The sequence below is a fragment of the Bos taurus genome, chromosome 15, assembly GCF_002263795.3.
Source record: "Bos taurus isolate L1 Dominette 01449 registration number 42190680 breed Hereford chromosome 15, ARS-UCD2.0, whole genome shotgun sequence".
Lineage (NCBI taxonomy): Eukaryota > Metazoa > Chordata > Mammalia > Artiodactyla > Bovidae > Bos > Bos taurus.
The window spans coordinates 51,290,312-51,310,630 of record NC_037342.1 but is presented as its reverse complement, the minus strand read 5'-3'; the positions used below and the strand labels follow the sequence as shown (position 1 = coordinate 51,310,630).

General features: G+C 36.0%; 1 protein-coding gene across 3 annotated transcripts in view; it reads right to left on the bottom strand.

Moving 5' to 3' along the window:
- The window catches only part of NUP98 (nucleoporin 98 and 96 precursor), an 86,894-nt gene that overhangs the window by 41,174 nt on the left and 25,401 nt on the right, over positions 1 to 20,319 (bottom strand). For all 3 annotated transcript variants that reach the window (XM_005216208.5, XM_002693428.7, XM_005216209.5), the window contains exons 11-14: positions 17,060 to 17,152; positions 10,668 to 10,808; positions 5,623 to 5,756; positions 3,821 to 4,008 (exon numbers count right to left, since the gene is read on the bottom strand). In XM_005216208.5, coding sequence (XP_005216265.1) covers positions 3,821 to 4,008; positions 5,623 to 5,756; positions 10,668 to 10,808; positions 17,060 to 17,152 — 556 coding nt within the window. The remainder of the gene's footprint in view (positions 1 to 3,820; positions 4,009 to 5,622; positions 5,757 to 10,667; positions 10,809 to 17,059; positions 17,153 to 20,319) is intronic.

Sequence of the window (20,319 nt, the reverse complement as noted above, 5' to 3'; positions counted from 1 at the left end):
ACACTCCCCCTGCCTGACAGTTCTCCCAATCCGTCTTCAGTTTAAACAACACATCCTCAGACAAGCTTTCCTTCAGTATTCTCTACTGGTCTCTCTCACAGTGGCAAGCTCTACTTCCTTCTGTAACCTGTCTCACTTGGGATTATTCTTTGTCAGCATCTCTTCCCCCACAGACTGTGACAGAGGAATGTGTCTGGTTCACAGCTGGATCCCCAGAGCCCATCACACTTGCATGTAGTAGTTTGTGATAAATGTCTGGTGAATAAAGGAATGAACAGAGGTATTAAAGAATATTTCTAATTCTGTCATTCAGAATAAAAAATATTAATGGCTTGTTCTATAGAAACTTTTCTCTGACTATGACGTAAAGGCAAGACACGACACCAGTAAGGTTCTCACACTTGTCAAGCTATCAAATTCATCTTGCAGAGCAAACCAAGTTCAGTTCTAGTGCTGGCCATCAGAATTCTCTGCCATCTACATTTTTCACAGAACTAGAACAAAAAATTTCACAATTCATACGGAAACACAAAAGACCCCAAATAGCCAAAGCAGTCTTAAGAAAGAAGAATGGAGCTGGAGGAATCAACCTTCCTGACTACAGATTATACTACAAAGCTACAGTCATCAAGACAATATGGTGCTGGCACAAAAACAGAAACATAGACCAATGGAACAAGATAGAAAGCCCAGAAATAAACCCATGCATCTATGGGTACCTTATTTTTGACAAAGGAGGCAAGAATAAACAATTGGGCAAAGAGAGCCTCTTTAATAAGTAGTACTGGGAAAACTGGACAGCTACATGTAAAATAATGAAATTAGAACACTTCTTAACACCATACACAAAGATAAACTCAAAATGGATTAAAGACCTGAAGTAAGATCAGAAACTATAAAACTCTTAGAGGAAAACATAGGCGGAACACTCAATGACTTAAATCAAAGCAAGATCCTCTATGACCCACCTCCTAGAGTAAATAAAAAATAAAATAAATAAAATAAAGCAAATAGATGGGGAAACAGTGGAAAGAGTGGCAGACTTTATTTTTTTGGGCTCCAAAATCACTGCAGATGGTGACTGTAGCCATGAAATTAAAAGACACTTACTCCTTGGAAGGAAAATTATGACCAAACTAGACAGCATATTAAAAAGCAGAGACATTACTTTGCCAACAAAGGTCCGTCTAGTCAAGGCTACGGTTTTTCCAGCAGTCATGTATGGATGTGAGAGTTGGACTGTGAAGAAAGCTGAGAACCAAAGAATTGATACTTTTGAACTGTGGTGTTGGAGAAGACTCTTGAGAGTCCCTTGGACTGCAAGGAGATCCAACCAGTCCATTCTGAAGGAGATCAGCCCTGGGATTTCTTTGGAAGGAATGATGCTGAAGCTGAAAATCCAATACTTTGGCCACCTGATGCAAAGAACCGATGACTCATTGGAAAAGACCTTGATTCTGGGAAAGACTGAAGGCGGGAGGAGAAGGGGATGACAGAGGATGAGATGGTTGGATGGTATCACTGACGTGATGGACATGAGTTTGAGAAGGCTCCGGAAGTTGGTGATGGACAGAGTGAGACATGACTGAGCAAATGAACCAAACTGAACTGAAACAGTGGAGACAGTAGTAGATGTGCTTACAGAAGTAATGGAAGGTCAGTTCTTAGAGGCCCTTATATGCCACTATAAGCAACTTGGCTTTTATATGTTGAAGTATGAACCACTACTGAGTTTTGGACAGAAGACTGACGTGGTCTGACTTACACTTTAAAAGAATCACTATTAACTGTATTTCAGAACAGAATGCAAAGAAACAAGGATAAAAGCAGAAAGATTAGTTAGGAGAATATTGTAATATTCAATCAAGAGATGATGGTGCCCTGGATTAAGGTAATTAGTGGCAGTGAATATGGTATGAATTGGTCAGATACTTGATAATTTTTAAGGGTAGAACAAAGATGTGCTAAAGGCTTAGATATTAGGTGTATGATAAAAGTCAATGATGATTCCAAAAACTTTGGCCTGAGCAACTAGAGTGACAAAAATGCAATTAGATGCAACAGGAAAGGCTTTGGGTGGAACAGCTTTGAAGGAGATGATCAGGAGTTTGTTCAATTTTGGACACATTAATTTGGATATAAATATAAGTGGAGATGTTGAGTATGGCTGCATATTGGATATAAGACTCCCCAAAGCTTGGGAGATGTCCAGGCTGGAGATAAATGTTTGAGAATTAGACTACAGATATTAAATCACTTTGGAAGTGAATAAAGATAATGAGATCAAGAGTTGAGCCTAGGAATCAGGAAGAAGAGGGAAGAACCAGCAAGGGAGACAGGAGGAGCAACTAGTTAAGTAGGAGTAAAACTAGAAACATGACTGCAGCCGTGAAATTAAAAGACTCTTGCTCCTTGGAAGAAATCTATGACAAACCTAGACAGCATATTAAAAAGCAGAGACATTACTTTCCAGACAAAAGTCCGTATAGTCAAAGTTATGGTTTTTCCAATAGTTATGTACAGATGTGAAAGCTGTACCATAAAGAAGGCTGAGCACAGAAAAATTGATGCTTTCGAACCGTGGTGTTGGAGAAGACTTCAGAGAGTCCCCTGGACTGCAAGGAGATCAGTCCTGAATATTCACTGCAGGACTGATACTGAAGCTGAAGCTCCAATACTTTGACCACCTGAAGCAAAAAGCCAACTCATTGGAAAAGACCCTGATGCTGGGAAAGACAAAAGGCAGGAGGAGAAGGATATGACTGAGGAGGAGATGGTTGGATGGCATCACCGACTCAATGGACAGGAGTTTGAGCAAGTTCTGGGAGATGGTAAAGAACAGGGAAGCCTAGTGTGCTGCAGTCCATGGGGTCACAAAGGGTAGGACACGACTGAGCAACTGAACAACAACAACAAAACTAGAGAAGTAAATCAAGGAGACGTGATGGGTGAACCGTGTACGTCTGAAATGTCTGCCTTTCCACTCCAATTCCTTCTATTTGTTTATCATACTTGTAGATTACAAGACCTGGTGATACTGCCCTGAAAGTTGCTGATCTGATGACTGGACTAAATAAGGTGAACCTAAGCCCTTTTTATCTACTCTATACCAAACAATGTGTTAAATGCTGGGGACATAAACAGGAAATAATCCAATGATATTCTAAGAAATGTATAAAATTGAGCTTTCTGTTTCTTCTTAAGCAGCAGTCCACTATACTCTTATGAGGACAAAAAGGAGTGATAATTTTTCATACTCTATTAACACTCATAGACAAAGAACTACAAGAGATGAACTCTCATTTTACCCCCAAAGCCTTAAAAAAAAAAAAAAAGCTTTATGATTAGAAAAGTACTTGGTGTTTGAAAAAAGCCTGTGTGTGTGTGTGTGCATATATGTGTGTACATTACTTCTAGAAAAATAAACTTTGAAATGAAATGCTCTAAAATTACATCTCCAAATGGTAACTATTGTTAATACTTTGGTATGCATTTTTCTTGTTTTTACCCCTGTGTGTATATACCAAAACTCTAATAAGGCATGTGTGTATACTTTATAATTTTCAATATTTACCAACTCTTTTATATACTTTCCTGTGTTCTGTTTAATTATTATTATTTAATATCTGTATTATGAGAATTCAAACAAATGTGTGTGTGCGTACGTGTATATATTATACATATATATAAAATACAGAAAGAGAGAGGTTTTTTCTTAACTAGTTTGGCCAATTTGAGTTGTGAAAAAATAGTATATTCTTGAATGGAGAGAGTAGCATGGAAACATATACACTATCATATGTAAAACAGATAAACTCACTTGGGCATGAATGCTCCATTGGCTAAGGATGGTTCATCGTCATCCAGTCCATCAAAAAGATGTGACTTGGCTGTGCCTGTTGTTTGTAAAGCCTTTGGTCGGACTCTGGTGGCAGGGCGGGGTGTCAGTTTATAATGAGTAGGCGTAGTGAGAGCCTTCTGGGCTGCTGGATTTGTTGGTTTCAATCTCTGAAAAACAAAAAAAAATCAAGGGTAGCTCTAGTTTAACTCAAGTATGGTACTGGCCCTAAAAACCAGAAGACTAGCTTTCACATCTCATCTCTGCCATTCACCAGCTAGATACCTTTTGGAGTCTCAGCTCCCAGAACACAAGGATTTCTCACCCAACTTTGTATGAATGTGGGCCTGCTAATTAAACTGCCTTTATTTCTCTACAACTGATGTTCATTCATCTCACCAGCCCCATTTCAAATGGGTTTGTCTGACTTGTTTCAAAACATAATCAAGACATTCCATTTGAAGTGCTTCACAAATCAAAATGTCTTAACAGAACATATTAATATACCTTGTGCATTTCTCTTCATCTTACAAAAGAGAAAAGCCTGCAATTGTTTTGCTTTCTAAAACAAAGATGACAATATTTATGTTCATTTTAAGAAAATATAACATCAAAATTCTAAGCTTATTTTATTAAGTTTTTTATTATTTATTTAATTAAATAAAAAATCCAGAAAAACTGAGACACAGCCATAAACAACTTTTATGCAATATAAATCACTGAAAAATATATAGACATTAACTTAAAGAAACCCTGTGCCTCCTAATGCCTCTCTTTATCTCTTGGCAAGCATAAATCTACTGTCTCTATGGATCTGTGTATTCTAGACATTTTTTATAAATGGAATCATTGTCTTTATGTTTCGCTTAACTTAGCATTGTTTTCAAGATTCATTCACACTGTAGCATATATTGTTAGTTCATTCCATTTTATGGCTGAAATGATATTCCATCATACAGATATACAACACTGTGTTTATCCATTCATCAGCTGATGTACTCTATTACTGCATATACTAAACTAAAGCTGGGTAAATTTAATAATGTACAAGTCTGATCGTCCTCACTAGATAGCAAGCTCTTAGAGAAAATATTCTTGTTTATTTTCATTAGGTACCCTCAGTGCTCAACACAATGACTAGTCAGACATAAATGACTAAATAATAACTGTATACTGAGCAACTTATTTTAATTCTCAACACTGAATAGAATTACTATTGCCATTTTACAGATAAAATTCAGAGAGGCAAAAAGAGATCCCCAACATCTCACAGACTGTAAGTGGTAAAATAAGGATTAAATGGACCAAAGACTACTTTTAACGCTACACCACAGTGAGCAGATCATTTCTAAAGCCTACGAGACTAAGACAATGCTATGTAGAAATCAGGAGAAAAAAATTTTGATTTGCCATTTAAGACATTAAAAAAAAAGAAAGACATTATGATGCTAGAGAAATCAGCCTCCAAGAACCTTAGTTTGCTCAACTGTAAGCGTATAATATCTGATTTATTTCAGGGCTCAGCCTTAAAAAGTTTCAGCCTTCACCTCAGTCTAACACTCATTTTCACCGTCATGCTGCCTTCCAGATACAAAAATAATTTAGCTTTTTTGTACCCCTGGCCTACTGAAAAGCATAAATAACATGTCTTAAAAACTTAATTACAAAACCAACACAAGATTGTAAAGCAATTGTCCTCCAATCAAAATTAAGTTAAAAAAAAAAATTACACCTAAGTTTTCCTACTCTGAGAACTAATTTTATTGAAACTTCCTTAAATTTACCTCTTCTTTCTTCTTAGGGTCTGACATGGGATTCCGGAAGAGAGGAGAGTCTCCGAAAGGTGAGTATGTCAGACTATTGATGTGCTGTTGGAGAACAGCCTGCTGGGCAGCGGAAGCGTTTGGATCTGTCAAAGCTTTGTAAAAAAGGAAAGAAAAGGCAAGACACGTCAGTCCAAGGATCCAGTGCCTTAAATCAAGAGAACTCAAGGCTCCCTTCAAAATGTTCAGACTCACTCAGTAGCATTACTGGTAGAGAGCAGAGGAGCAAACTGTGAAAAAAATTAAACAATCTAAAAGATCAAAGATATGGGGAGCATTTCACAAGAGACAACACACATAAAATTTTACTGAAGTATTCATTATTGCTAATAATCAAAGAAATGTAAACCACAACAACCTTGAAGACATTTTATATCCACTTCATTATCAATGGCTCAGCTGTGGATACAGTATGACTTTCAGAAACACTGCAAACTGGTTTAATTGGTCTAAAAGAAACAATGACAGTACACAGAGCAAGTACTGTTTTTATATTTTTTAACCTAATAATTTCAATCATGGAAATTTAACCCAAAGACTGAATTAAACTAGAAAGAAAATAAAGAAATGTTTGCAAGTGTTCACTGAACATTATCTGCAATAGTCAAGACTTGGAAACAATCTATGTCCGACATTAAGTTAACACTTGCAAAAATCATGATTCATCAACATGATGGATTAACTAGATATTAAAAATGGCAATGTGGAAATAAGGTATCTTTGATTCAATAAGTAAAAAATTCCAGAATAAAAAATATTAAGTACACTGAGAACAAAGAGGAAGAAAGGTAGCAAACAAAAGTGAAAATGGCTGTATTTCATCCTTATGAGAGACAGGAACAATGATCTACAATCATACACAGTAAAAAGAAACCAGCAACAAGTAGTCCCACAACTATGTGCACTGCACCTTGACTGATCAAGGAACTTCTTTGCAAGATAAATATTTCAAAACCAAATACTGATAAAAAATAAAATCACAGTGATTTCACTTTTAGAAATAAAATACTTTTTTCTTTATAAACATTTAAAATAAGGCTAAACCCCAAATATGATAAAGTAATTAATATAAAGGGGGTACCATAAACAAAAAGATTTTGAAAAATTTAAAACGGGGGAGAAAGACAAGAGTAGCACCAACAACAAACCTAGAACAGAAAATTAAAGTAAAATTAATGAAAACGAGGTAGATCCACCTTAGTCAAATTGAGCTTTCTTAAAACTGCATGTATTCACTCAATACTAAAACACTGTATGTTGATGTATAAAGATAGAGTACAAATTTGCTCAGGAGTGCAAAACCCAGGAGAGATGTCAATTTGAAGATCATAAATTGTCTGTGCTCAGAAAGTTCCTAAATCTAATTTCAGACTACTGCTGAGAAAAATATATAGGAAGTAGCTTTTGATACACAGGGCTGCACAATAACATGATGTTTTTCTGTGGACTATACGAGACTGAAGAAAGCCTGAATACTTTTATTTATTAAAGAACTCTAATATTCACTAATCAGTTTGTCACCTGACAATCAATTATGTATTAAAATAAAAAAAAAGCCACTGATCAGGACCAGCATTTAATAAGTATAGGTCACCTTTCCTGGGCATGCTCAAATAAAAACTTCCTCAACTAATCCAAACATAATTAGGAATGTGTGCAAGGATATCTTTATTTCTGTATGTTTAAATATAAAATCCACTCTATGTTAACTAGATTATTTCAAATACAGAAAAGAGCTGATTGCTGCTGCTAAGTCGCTTCAGTCATGTCCGACTCTGTGCGACCCCAGAGATAGCAGCCCACCAGGCTCCCCAGTCCCTGGGATTCTCCAGGCAAGAACACTGGAGTAGGTTGCCATTTCCTTCTCCAGTGCATGAAAGTGAAAAGTGAAAGTGAAGTCGCTCAGTCGTGTCTGACTCTTTAGCAACCCCGTGGATTGCAGCCCACCAGGCTCCTCCATCCATGGGATTTTCCAGGCAAGAGTACTGGAGTGGGGTAAAGAGCTGATTAGTTAGCAAGAATAAGAGAACAAGCAAACATAAGCATTAGTGAAGCCACATTGATTGGTGTTAATAGTCAGTTCTGGTCATAAAAGTTGAAAACATGCTGAAAAACCACATCATGATCAAATGATTAAAGAGATAGAAGGATTAAAAATCAAGTTTTCTGAGAACAGAAGAAATTGATACTTTAATTGAAAGAAAGGCAATAGGGTTACCACAAAGAAACTGTAGGAGACTGATCTTGCTTGGGTTTAGGAGGTGAAAGTAGAACCCCTCTAGGCTCCTCTGTCCATGGGATTTCCATTTCCCACTCTAAAAGTAGAACCACTGAGTTGAAACTCTAAAAAGGCAGGTTTTGGTTTCTAAACAACCTGAACAATGTACTGGCCTGACATGTAAAGAAGCCACCACAGCTGAGGCTTTTAAGTAAGAGACTCCAACAAGCTCTAAAGCACCTTTCATATCCTGTGATGCAAAAGATATGCATTCTAAATCAATATACCTACATTTAAATGGGCCGTAACACTACTATATGGAACTACAATATCAAATTCATGTCAGGAACTTTTAACTGGCTTTGGGAAATGATGGATTATTAAAAAACCAATCAAAAGCTATCAAAGTAAAAATAGCAGGTTATGATATTTGTGCTACCACTTACTGAAATAAAAACTAAGGAAAAGAAATAAAACTTAAATATCTTTTAATGATAAAACTGACTTTAATTTTTCACACAGAAATTAAGAGTTCTAATTAACCTCTAGTACCTTCACAGACCTAATTAAAATCTATGGTTAAAACAAAGTAAGTTATCTACATAACACATAATGACAAAGAACAGGAAGGTGTAAATGAACAGATGAGAAAACATAACAAATGTCTAAGGAAAGAAGTGGAGACAGTGATAAAGAAAAAGAAAGTAAACTGTATCTTGGATAATAGTCAAAATGGGGACTTTCTGCCTTAATCCCAGAAAGCCTAGTGATTTAAGACTACTACATTTGAGAAAGTGAGACTGTGAAAAAATAATCAATACAAAGTATATATACAAAACAACTACTCTATCCTGTCATCTTCCTAATCAGAGTTTTAATGAAAAATTGCATCTAAGAACAGGATGCTTAAAAGAAGGAACTTTCAGAGAATGAGGAAAACAATAAAAATCCAAAAAGATGATTCAGAAGACAATAAAAAACCTTGTAGAAAGTAGAAACAAGAGTTAAAAAAAAAATCAAACATTAGGACAGAAAAGGTCTGTGAATTCTCTGGCAGTCCAGTGGTTAGGACTCGGCACCCTCACTACTGGGGCCCATGTGTGAAACCTGGTTGGGGAACTAAGATGCCACAAGACTCACAGTGTGGCCAAAAAAAAAAAAAGGAAAAGGTATAAGCAAATCACAGAAATTTCAGAAGAGACAATCCTAAACGTTTGTGGGGGTGGGGGAACAAGTTTCAGAAAGGCATGAAACTTACCAATAACGGTTAATGCAAGAAATACAGTCAAAATTCTGAGGGTGAATTACTTTCACACCAGTTTCATAATAAGTGTATGGAACAAATGAAGATGTTTTCAGAACTGTAAGCAGTCAAAGTTTATCTTTCATATAACTTTAACTTGAAGATACATTCCAGAAAATTTAGGAAATAAAGAGAAAAAACCTATATCCAAGACATATCAGTTTCCAGTGAGCAGACGTGAAGGGAATATCCCAGAGCAATGCTGAAGGCCTACGTAGTAAACAGAGTTCATATTGCTACAGAACAGAGAGATTAAAGAATGAGGTAAAAGAATTCTGGTACCACCCTTAAGAATTTGGACTAATGTAAGGTGATATGGGTGAGTAACGCAAGGAAAAAAAAAAATTAGAAGTTCCAGGAGAAAGAAATAGCTGTATGAGAACAACTTATGTGGCTAAGAAGCAATGTTTTCATAGTTATAATAAAATGCTGTGTTCCTTTACAACTTTTATTCTTTCCCCAAAGAAAAGAAGACAGGAAGTATTAGGAGAAAGTACTTTATTAATACAAAAATATAAAAAGGGCAAAGAAATGAGAGAAAAAGAAGGGTAAGGAAGGGTACTATTAGCCTTACTTGATCATGGAGACTCAAGAAATACTATCTCCTAGTTGACAGAGTAAGAAAAGTATGTAAGGACATAGCTTAAATTTGCAAAGGCTTCTCAAAATGTGAAACATGAGGATTATACCTCTCCTTCATCCATCTCAGTTACTCCCTATCTGCCAGGTGATATCAGTTTCTTATTTTTGGTAAAATATAATTTTCTTTAAAATAAGGTATTTAAGGGACTTCCCTAATGGTCTAGTGGTTAAGACTCTGAGGTTCCAATGCAAGGGATGCATAAGATCCCACATGCTACATCCCTTAGTCAGGGAACTAAGATCCCACATGCTACACTGTGTGGCCAAGAAAATAAAAAAATAAAGAAACAAAAGGAAATGAACAATTAAAAAAAAAAAAAAAACAAGATCTGTAACTCACAAAGTAAGTTAATTTTAAGTTAGAAATAATAATAAAGTGGCAAGCAGACATCACAAAAACTGGGAAGGGATATTCAAATGAATGAAATATGAAAAACTTTAATAGATAAAACTTCAGGAACTCAGTACACATAGATATACTGGGAGAAGTGAATAAAGAACAGAGGTCGATCAGTGAGTTACATTCTCATCTATCATTAACAAGTTAAATATATGTAGACTTAAGCAAAATACAGCAATATAAACATATCACTTACAGATATGAACTTATTTATACACCAGATCAATTAAAAGCTGCAACAAAAGTGGTTTCTTTGGGGGCGTAAGACTAGAAGTGAGGAAGCGGGCAAAACCAGGATCTATTGTTAAGTCCTTCCACATTACATGATTGTTTAATGACTTGTATGTACGTACAGCTTAAGGAAGGACGGAATAGGGTAGCATGGAAATTCAAGTCAGCAAGTTAAGTATTAGCAAAAACCTTCTAAAGTGACTGACACTTACCTACTGGGGCCTGGGGGGCTCCAAAGCCCAAAGTGGCTGTCGTTGTATTAAATCCAGGGGCCCCAAAGGCTCCTGTACCAAGGGGCCCTCCGAGCTTAGGTTGGTTGTTCCCAAACAAAGATGCCTGTCCAGCACCAAGAGCTATGGAGACAAGAGGAAAGAAAAAGCGCCACAGAGGATCCTTTGAATGTTATGTCAGAGGTCAGTTACTTAAAAATATAATACATTTGGAAACTTCATAATAACCACTCATTTCAACAAAAAAAGCTAATACAGTAAATGCTACCTATATGCCAGGCACTGTTCTGAGATAGATATGTCAGAGGCAAAATACTTAACCCCTCTGTGCTTCAGCTTCCTCAACTATAACATGAGATAATATATAACTTAGGTATTTATCCTAAGATTAAAATAATACACATATATTAAGCATTTAGGAATCTGGTAGAGACTAACATCCATTAAATATTAGCTACTATCATATCATTTAACCTTTACAAATCTGAAATAGGAACTATTATCCCCATTTTCCAGAAGAGAAAATGGAAGGTTTAATAAATTAGTTCAAAGTCACAAATGTAGTAAGTGGTAAAACCAGAGTTCAAACCTCAATGCATCTGACAATCAGCCAGGGCTCTTAACTGCTACTGTATAGTAAAAACAGATTTGTAAAGAATTTTTAAAATTGTCATTTCTCCTTAAATTTCAGCATCTGCAAATCAAAACATTCAACTGAACCAATTAAAGCCTAATGAATCGTGTTTATGAACTGTGTTGTTGGTAATGATTTTAAAGTGTAAAATGGGGAGAATTCAGTTTTTTAATAAGCTATTGGCATAAATTAAAGGTACTTTTCCACTAGCCTGCCACTCTCAAAAAAGTTATAGTTATTGGCAATTTGGAAGATCTGAAGTTCCTTTCAACATATCAATGCTTCCTGAGAGATATGGTTTACCAGGAAAATCACTTCAAACATATTTACTTGGGATATCAAAAATATCAAATGGAAACAGCTGTGAGATGCAACCAGAAAAAAGGACAGGCAGTTTTACACAGAGAAGCATACAATGTAAATTAATGAGGGTGACTCCAACATGAACAAAACATTCCCTAACTGTTCAACCTCATTAATAATGTTAAGAAGATAACAATACAGCAATGGGATTATTTCATCTTTAAAAACCCAGTTTTGAAACAGGTAATAAGACTTAACCCATTAGAAATTGGTGAAAATCCGAAGAAAAACTAAAAATATATTATTCCTTCAAAGGACACAGCTTACAGCAAACATTTCAGGATTCTTTTTTTCCCCCCAGGTAACAAACACCTCCTTACCCCTAAATACAAGCTTAGATAAAACCTGAGTATATAAAATGGGTAAAAATTTCTGTTCTGGATGGGTGTGTATTTGCATTAGCCCTGAAGGAAGAATCAGGAAACAGTCTAAAAATCACTGTATTTCAGTAAAGCCTACAAAATAATAAAAATGCATAATTAAAGGACTTACACAAGTTGAGGGATACTCTGATGGGATAATGTCAATTTATGAAATGTGTCATATTCATGATTTGTTGTAGGAATTATAAGGAAGATATACTGGGGGCACCATGGTAACAGTGTTCTTAAAAACTCCAAGTATGCTCAAGGAATAAGTAAAAATATATTCCTTTGAGACCTTCTAATGAATATCAGAATGTAATTATATATATCAGAATGTCAGAACATATTAGCTTTGGGTAGATTATTTTGTATATCTTAGTCTAACAAACTTTACTAAATCCCACATAGCAGGAGAGTGGGTTTGATTCCTGGGTCGGGAAGATCCCCTGGAGAAGGTAATGGCAACCCACTCCACTATTCTTGCCTGGAGAATTCTATGGATAGAGGAGCCTGGTAGGCTACACTCCATGGGTCGCAAAGAGTCGGACACAACTGAACGACTAAAACACACACACCCCCTTAAACTTATCACTACTTCATGGAAAATATTAAACACTAAAACCCCTTAGTAATATTACTAAGCAATTACCAAGAAAATGGCATACTACTGATACCCCTGTGAAACAGTTACTATCCCTGTGAAACAAGAAACTGACCCACCATAATTTAATGAGTGTTCCTTAATCTGAGCACACTGGGAGAAAAAAAAAATTCATGTCAAAGAATACTATAACATTTTATACTGATTGGTCACTTAAATCTAAGTGTACAAAAAATTTATGTATTTGGACATTTAAGGTTTCTACAGCCTACTGGTCATGAAGTACCCAAAGGCCTAAGTTACATGAAAATGTACTTCTGTTGAGGCATGAGTTTGAATCTCTATCACTCAAAGCAAGAAGCTATATAAGAATACCCATTTAGCTAGCTGAGTTCAGTTGCTCAGTCATGTCCAACTCTTTGCAACCCCATGAACTGCAGCACGCCAGGCTTCCCTGTCCATCACCAACTCCTGGTGTTTGCTCAAACTTATGCCCATAAAGTCTGTGATGCCATCCAACCATCTCATGCTCTGTCACCCCCTTCTCCTCCTGCCTTCAATCTTTCTCAGCATCAGGGTCTTTTCCAAGCAGTCAGTTCTTCGCATCAGGTGGCCAAAGTATTGGATTTTCAACTTCGGCATCAGTCCTTCCAATGAATATTCAGGACTGATTTCCTTTAGGATGGGCTGATTGGATCTCCTTGCGGTCCAAGGGACTCTCAAGAGTCTTCTTCAATACCACAGTTCAAAAGCATCAATTCTTTGGTGCTCACCTTCCTTAACAGTCCAACTCTCACATCCATACATGACCACTGGAAAAACCACAGCTTTGACTAGACAGACCTTTTTCAGCAAAGTAATATCTCTGTTTTTTAATACGCTGTCTAGGTTGGTCATAGCTTTTCTTCCAAGGAGCAAGCGTCTTTTAATTTCATGGCTGCAGTCACCATCTGCAGTGATCTTGGAGCCATCAAAAATAAAGTCTCTCGCTGTTTCCATTGTTTCCCCATCTATTAGCCATGAAGTGATGGGACAGGATGCCACAATCTTAGTTTTTTAAATGTTGAGTTTTAAAGCAACTGTTTCACTCTCCTCTTTCATCAAGAGGCTCTTTAGTTCTTCTTCACTTTCTGCCATAAGGGTGGTGTCATCTGCATATCTGATTGATATTTCTCCTGGTAAGCTTTGATTCCAGCTTGCACTTCATCCAGCCCAGCATTTCGCATGATGTACTCAGCATATAAGTTAAATAAGCAGGGTGACAATATACAACCTTGACGTACTCCTTTCCCAATTTGGAACCAGTCTGTTGTTCCATGTCCAGTTTTAACTGTTGTTTCCTGACCTGTATACAGGCTTCTCGGGAGGCAGGTAAGGTGGTCTGGTATTCCCATCTCTCTAAGAATTTTCCACAATTTATTGTGATCCACACAGTCAAAGGCTTAATGTTTCCTTCAAACATGGGAAATGTTGGTAAAGAACATTTCCAACTGCTGATATGATAGCTGATAGCTCAGTTGTTAAAGAATCTGCCTGTAATGCAGGAGACCCCAGTTTGATTCCTGTGTCGGGAAGATCCGCTGGAGAAGGGACAGGCTACCCACTCCAGTATTCTGGCCTGGAGAATTACATGGACTATATAAAGTCCATGGGGTTGCAAAGAGTCAGACACAACTGAGTAACTTTCACTTTCCCTAAAACATAGTCCAAAGCTACAATGTTATTCTAATTGTGATATCATGCAATGCAGAATTCACTAATGAGGCTACGCATACCTAATAGTGTCTAGACACATTCCTCTCAAAGACAAAAGCCTGCTTTAGCAGATGTAACCATCAAAGAATTTCAATAGTGTGTACTCAGTGATCACAACTCTCGTTTCCCTACATCATCTATTGGTGCTGTGATTAGGGGTGTAAAGTTCTTTATTGATTGTATTTGGTTTTTAGTTTCTATGGGCAAGGCATCAATTAGGACTATATAACAGCAATGAAAATAAGATTCACTGTCTGTGAGGCTCAACTGTTCAAGGAAAACCAAATATATTCAAACAAAGAAAAAGACTGAGACATTACATTACTGTGGAACAGAAGACAACAGCATCAAGAAAAGACTTATAGACCACTTTATAATCTTGTACTACAGAATACAGTACTGCAAATCATAGTCTGCAAGACCCAGAAACCAAAGTGGAGAGAATGACAACTTTTGACCACATAAAAATAAAACTGGTACATTAAGATACCATAAACAAAATTAAACAATAAAGACAGAGTGGAAATATCTGGTAACAGACATTGGAGTAGCACCTTACCCAAGCTTAGGTTTACAGTTCATAAATTAAGAGTCAAAACTACCTTGAAAAAGCCCAAACCAAAGCTAACCTTTCCTCTGGGATTAGACAAGAACACTGATGTCAGAAGTTATATTCTGCTTAAGTTTAAGGAACACATTGTACAAAAACCCACAGATTTTCAGTTTTCATTTCTTGCAAAATATATGTTGTGGAATTTGAAGCTCAAAAGCTCAAAAAGTTTTCCATACAACCAAAAAGATTTAATATCCACAATATATAAAACATTATCAACAATAAACAAAGATCAAATATAAATAGAGAACTGAAAGATGCAAACAGCCAGTAAACATACACAAAGGTATCCCTCACTGGTAATCAGCACAGTGCAAATTAGAACCACCTTTCACTATTATTCACACAAAGATGAAGAAAACAAACAACATGGAAAGTGTATGAAAAAGGGAGCATTTTTATAAAATATGAGCAAAAATGCAAACTGGCATTCTTTGTGGAAGGCAAATTAAGATTAGCAAGACTGACCAAAATTCAAAAATGTGTGTATCTTCTGACAATTCCCAATTCAATCCTAGAGTAACACTTCCATACACAAAATTATATAACACAGATCTTCACTACCTCACTGCTAATAAAATCAAATAATTCAAATGACCATCAATAGGAGAAAAGTCAAACAAATTATGGCACATGTAACTACTCATGTGTTGTGTGTGTGTGTGTGTGTGTGTGTGTGTGTGTGTGTATGTATACAATGGAACACTTAATACTTATTTTTAAAGAAATGAGTTAGATCTACGTATACCAACCCAAAGAAAAAATATATGCCCAAAATGTCGTGGGAAATGAAAAAAAAAAAAAAAAAAGAAACAAACAAAGAATACAGAATAAGGAAGCTGCTTGCAGTTTGAAACATTTTGACCACAGCACATAATATGAAACACACTGAGACCCAACACACACACATATATAAAACTAAAAGTTAAATCAGTATTTAACCTTGCAATATACAATGATTTTTAAATTCTAGTTCATTTTAAAGAATGCTGGTTGCAATCAACTACATTAATATTATATCACCTGATATATCTCAGCCTTTGGTTTAAAAAACACTGGTATAGGACATGGCTTCCTTTCAAGAGTATCACAAAAATTCTCTATATCAAACACATACAGCATACAAACATACATGTGTGTATACACATATATGAAAAGTGTATATAAAGAAGTCTGACAATATACATGCCAAACTTTCAATAGCTGTTACTTCACTACTGAAAAGTGTAGGCTTTTCATGTTACTTCTGTTACTGACTTTTTAAGACCTTATATCTTTTATTTTAAAAAGAAAACAAAGGGAAACAGTTCAGAGAGTACAAAATGAGGTTCTATTAAAAAGGAGATGACAGATAACTGGACAATAGAAGCAGAGACCACAGAAATACATGATTTGCAACTAAGTGACTCACCTATGGTCAGATGAATTGGGGAAGTAGACAAAACTATATGCTTAAATGACCCTGTAAGCACTTACTCATTTTATGACCATCACCCTCTCCAACTGTTTAAAACAGCTGGGCAGGTAGAAGGAACAACGTCTTCAAAAGCATTGAAAAACAATTATCAATGGCAGGAATGGAGACAAAGGCTTGACATTTTAGCTCTATAACACAGTGAGAAGAATGGAAAAGCATGCACAGACCTTGCAAAACCTCAATCTGTATGTTAATTATTTCAGCATGTGCTCTTACTGCTGCATAATTATTAGGGTAATAAAGCTTACTTAACTAACAGTTCAGGGTCTCAGGGACTTGTCATCATACTGACAGGTCTCACATTAAGTACTGAAAATCCCAGGGAGACCAGGACTATCAGAGAACATTTTGTAGAAAAGGAATGAATATTCAGCTTCTAAGATAAATGAGCCAGTGTTTTAAAGCCCGGTAAATAAAGCATATGGGAATGTTTTATAAATCCGTTTGTGAAAATGAAAATCTACAGGCCTCTTATTTTCATACATATGATGAAACGAAGGCTTAAGTTCCAGCAGGTGGAAAGCCAAGTTGTGTCACTTGCTGAGTCTCCTGGTACAATCCCTTACCTGTTCCAAATCCTGCGCCAAGCCCAGTCCCCAGAGTGCCAGGTCCTGGTTTACTTCCAAAAATACTATTCCCACTGGTATTTGTGCCGAATCCTAGGAGGACACAAGAGTGAGCAGACTGTACTTTAACACAATTCTCAATTTCCTGTACAAGGGAATTTAAAACAAAGCAGTCTGACCGTAAGTTTTACATCCTTTCATTTTTTGGCATTTAGAAATCTTAAATGGCAGGCTAATTTAACTTAAAAATTTTTTTTGATAACCATAAACAGACCCCAGTCTTCCTATTTACTTAATTACATTTTAGACTTAATTCAGTATAGGATAATACCCAATATTAAAGCAAAGTGATTGTGCTTGAGCTTGGGGAACATTCCCTTTGTAAGACTCAAAGCCTCCATTGTTCTTTTTAAATTTAGTTAATTTATTTGGCTGCCTCAGGTCTCAGTTGTAGCTTGGCATGTGGGATTCTTAGTTCCCTGACCACAGATCAAACCCACATCCCTGGACCACGAGAAAAGTCCTCTCAAAGCCTCCATTCTATGCTTCATGCTTAATTAATAGAAGAAGAAAAATAATTCCCTCAAATTTTCACTGAAAAATAAGACAGTCAACCAAGACACTTCACTGAACCTAAAGATTCTCGCTAAGTGAAGATTACCTATAAAAATCTCTACAGCAGGCTCTGTTTTGAACAGATGGACCTTGTATGGATAGTAATGTGTGGCTGTAATCACACATTGAGAAGCTTTAATGGTGTCAAATTCAATCAGCTTATAGGAGCACGCAAGGACTCAGCTAGCTAACAGTTAAAAAGAGATAATGAATAGTATCTATGAATAACTTTGAGTTGAATTATTTCATTATCAGAGGTGATGGAGAGCTGAACCAAACCATCCTTTCACTGAGACCCCACTGTTTAAAGAAAATCCTGTGATTCCCTTCTAAAATCCAGAGGTCTCCCCACAAAGACATGTACATATCACACCTCTGCTGCTATTATTTCTCTTTTGTTCACATATGTCTACAACTTCTGTGCTCCTTTTGGAGCTAAACATCAACAAAACAGCTAATGAACATACCATTAATTTCTTTTGATAAGAGGGAAAAACTAACCACTGGCCATCAAGATCTGCTTATGAAACATTTGAAGTCTTTTATAAAGGTATCATGGAGGTGAACAAGTTTAAAACACATTAGAATAAAGTGTTTTGGAATATATATCAGTGTCACCAACTAAGAATATTTTACTGTGTCATGCCAGTTTTGAATTTACATCTAAATTAAAAATGCAAAGAAAAAAAGTTTAAACTTTTTTTAAAGTTTAATTTAATTTAAAACTTTAAAAGTTTTTAAAACAACTTTTACTTTAAAAGTTTTTTAAAAACGTATTTCTAATGTCATTTAAAAATCCAAGCAAGTAATCTGACATACTTCCAATATATTTAATTCATGCGTTCATTAAATCTTTTCAATTGTCTTAATAGCCATGCCACAAAAATGGAGTACTGCCTGCTCAAGCACAATCAATTTTCTTTAAAGAAAAACAAAACAAAAAAACCAGAATGTGTACTGGAGATGTTCTTTGTTTTCCTGAGTTAAAATTTTACCAAAAAAGATCTTCCAGTCCTATAAACAGCAGAAAACAAGATACTTGTGAACTACCTCAAACCCACAGGAGGGAAATAAGTCCCAACTTACACTGTTTATACCACACATTTCCACAGATTCTCACTGACAAAGGTTTATCAACTCAGTTATTTCAAAACAACTTTAAGTTAAAATTAAGAACAATTAATCAACAATCAGTTAATTTACAACAGAAGAGCCAAGAATACACAATGGAGAAAGGACAGTTTCTTCAACCAATGGCACTGGGAAAACTGGACAACCACACATAAGAGAATAAAACTGGACCATTATCTTACACCATAAACAAAATGGATTAAAGACCTGAACACAAGATCTAAAATCATAAAACTCCTAAAAGGAAGCATAGGGGGTAAATTCCTCTATATCTGCCTTGGTCATGATTTTTGGATCTGACACTAAAAGCAAAGGCAACAAAAGAAAAATAAATAAGCGGGACTATAACTAAAAAGCTTCTGCACAGCAAAGGAAACTACAACAAAATGAAAAGGCAATCTACTGAATGGGAGAAAATATTTGCACATCATATATATGATAAGTGGCTAAAATTCAAAACTACATAAAGAATTCACACAACTTAATGGCAAAAAATCCAATTAAAAAAATGCAGTGAGGACAGGAACAGACGTCTTTCTAAATACTACATACAGATGACCAACAGGTACATGAAAAGATGCTTAACATAGCTAATCACCAGTGAAATGCAAATCAAAGCCAATGACATCACCTCACCATTGTCAAAACGACTACTACCTAAAAAGACAACAAATAATAAGTGCTGGTGAGGAGAAGGAAATGGCAACCCACTCCAGTGTTCTTGACGGGGGAGCCTGGTGGGCTGCTGTCTATGGGGTCGCACAGAGTCAGACATGACTGAAGTGACTTAGCAGCAGCAGCAGTATTTAACTCTCAACCTCGTCACACTTTAATATACTGACTGAAAGTGGAAGTTCTCTGTGTTGGGATTACTCAAGGACCTTGTTCGTTCTTTGGTATTTTTTTATAGTTTTAAATATTTTTAATAACAACTTTATTGAGATGTAATTCACACACCAAAAAATTAATCCATTTAAAATGTACAGTTTAGTATATTTTTAGTTTTTAGTATATCCACAAAGATGTGCAAAATCACCATGATCGATTTTAGAACATTTTTGTTCTAAATTGGGGGTGGGGGGTGCTATCTGACCCAGTACAGTACTCATTAGCAGCTGCTCTTCATATCCCTTTAACACCCCCACTAACCCCAGGGCAAGCAGCAATCTATGTTGTGTCTCTATGGATTTGCCTATTCTGAACATTTTATATAAATGAAATCATACAATAAAAAAAAATAAGTGCTGGTGAGACTGTGGAGAAAAGGGGGACCCTTCCTACAATGTTGGTGGGAATGTATGGTGCAGCCATGATGGAAAACAGTATAGTATGGAAGGTTCTCAAAAAATTAAAAAATAGAACTACCATACAATTCACCAATTCCACTCCTGGGTATATACCCAAAGAAAACGAAAACACTAATTTGAAAACAAATATGTACCTCAATATTCACAGCAGCATTATTTACTATAGCCAAGATATGGAAGCAACCTAAGTGCATATCAGTGGATGAG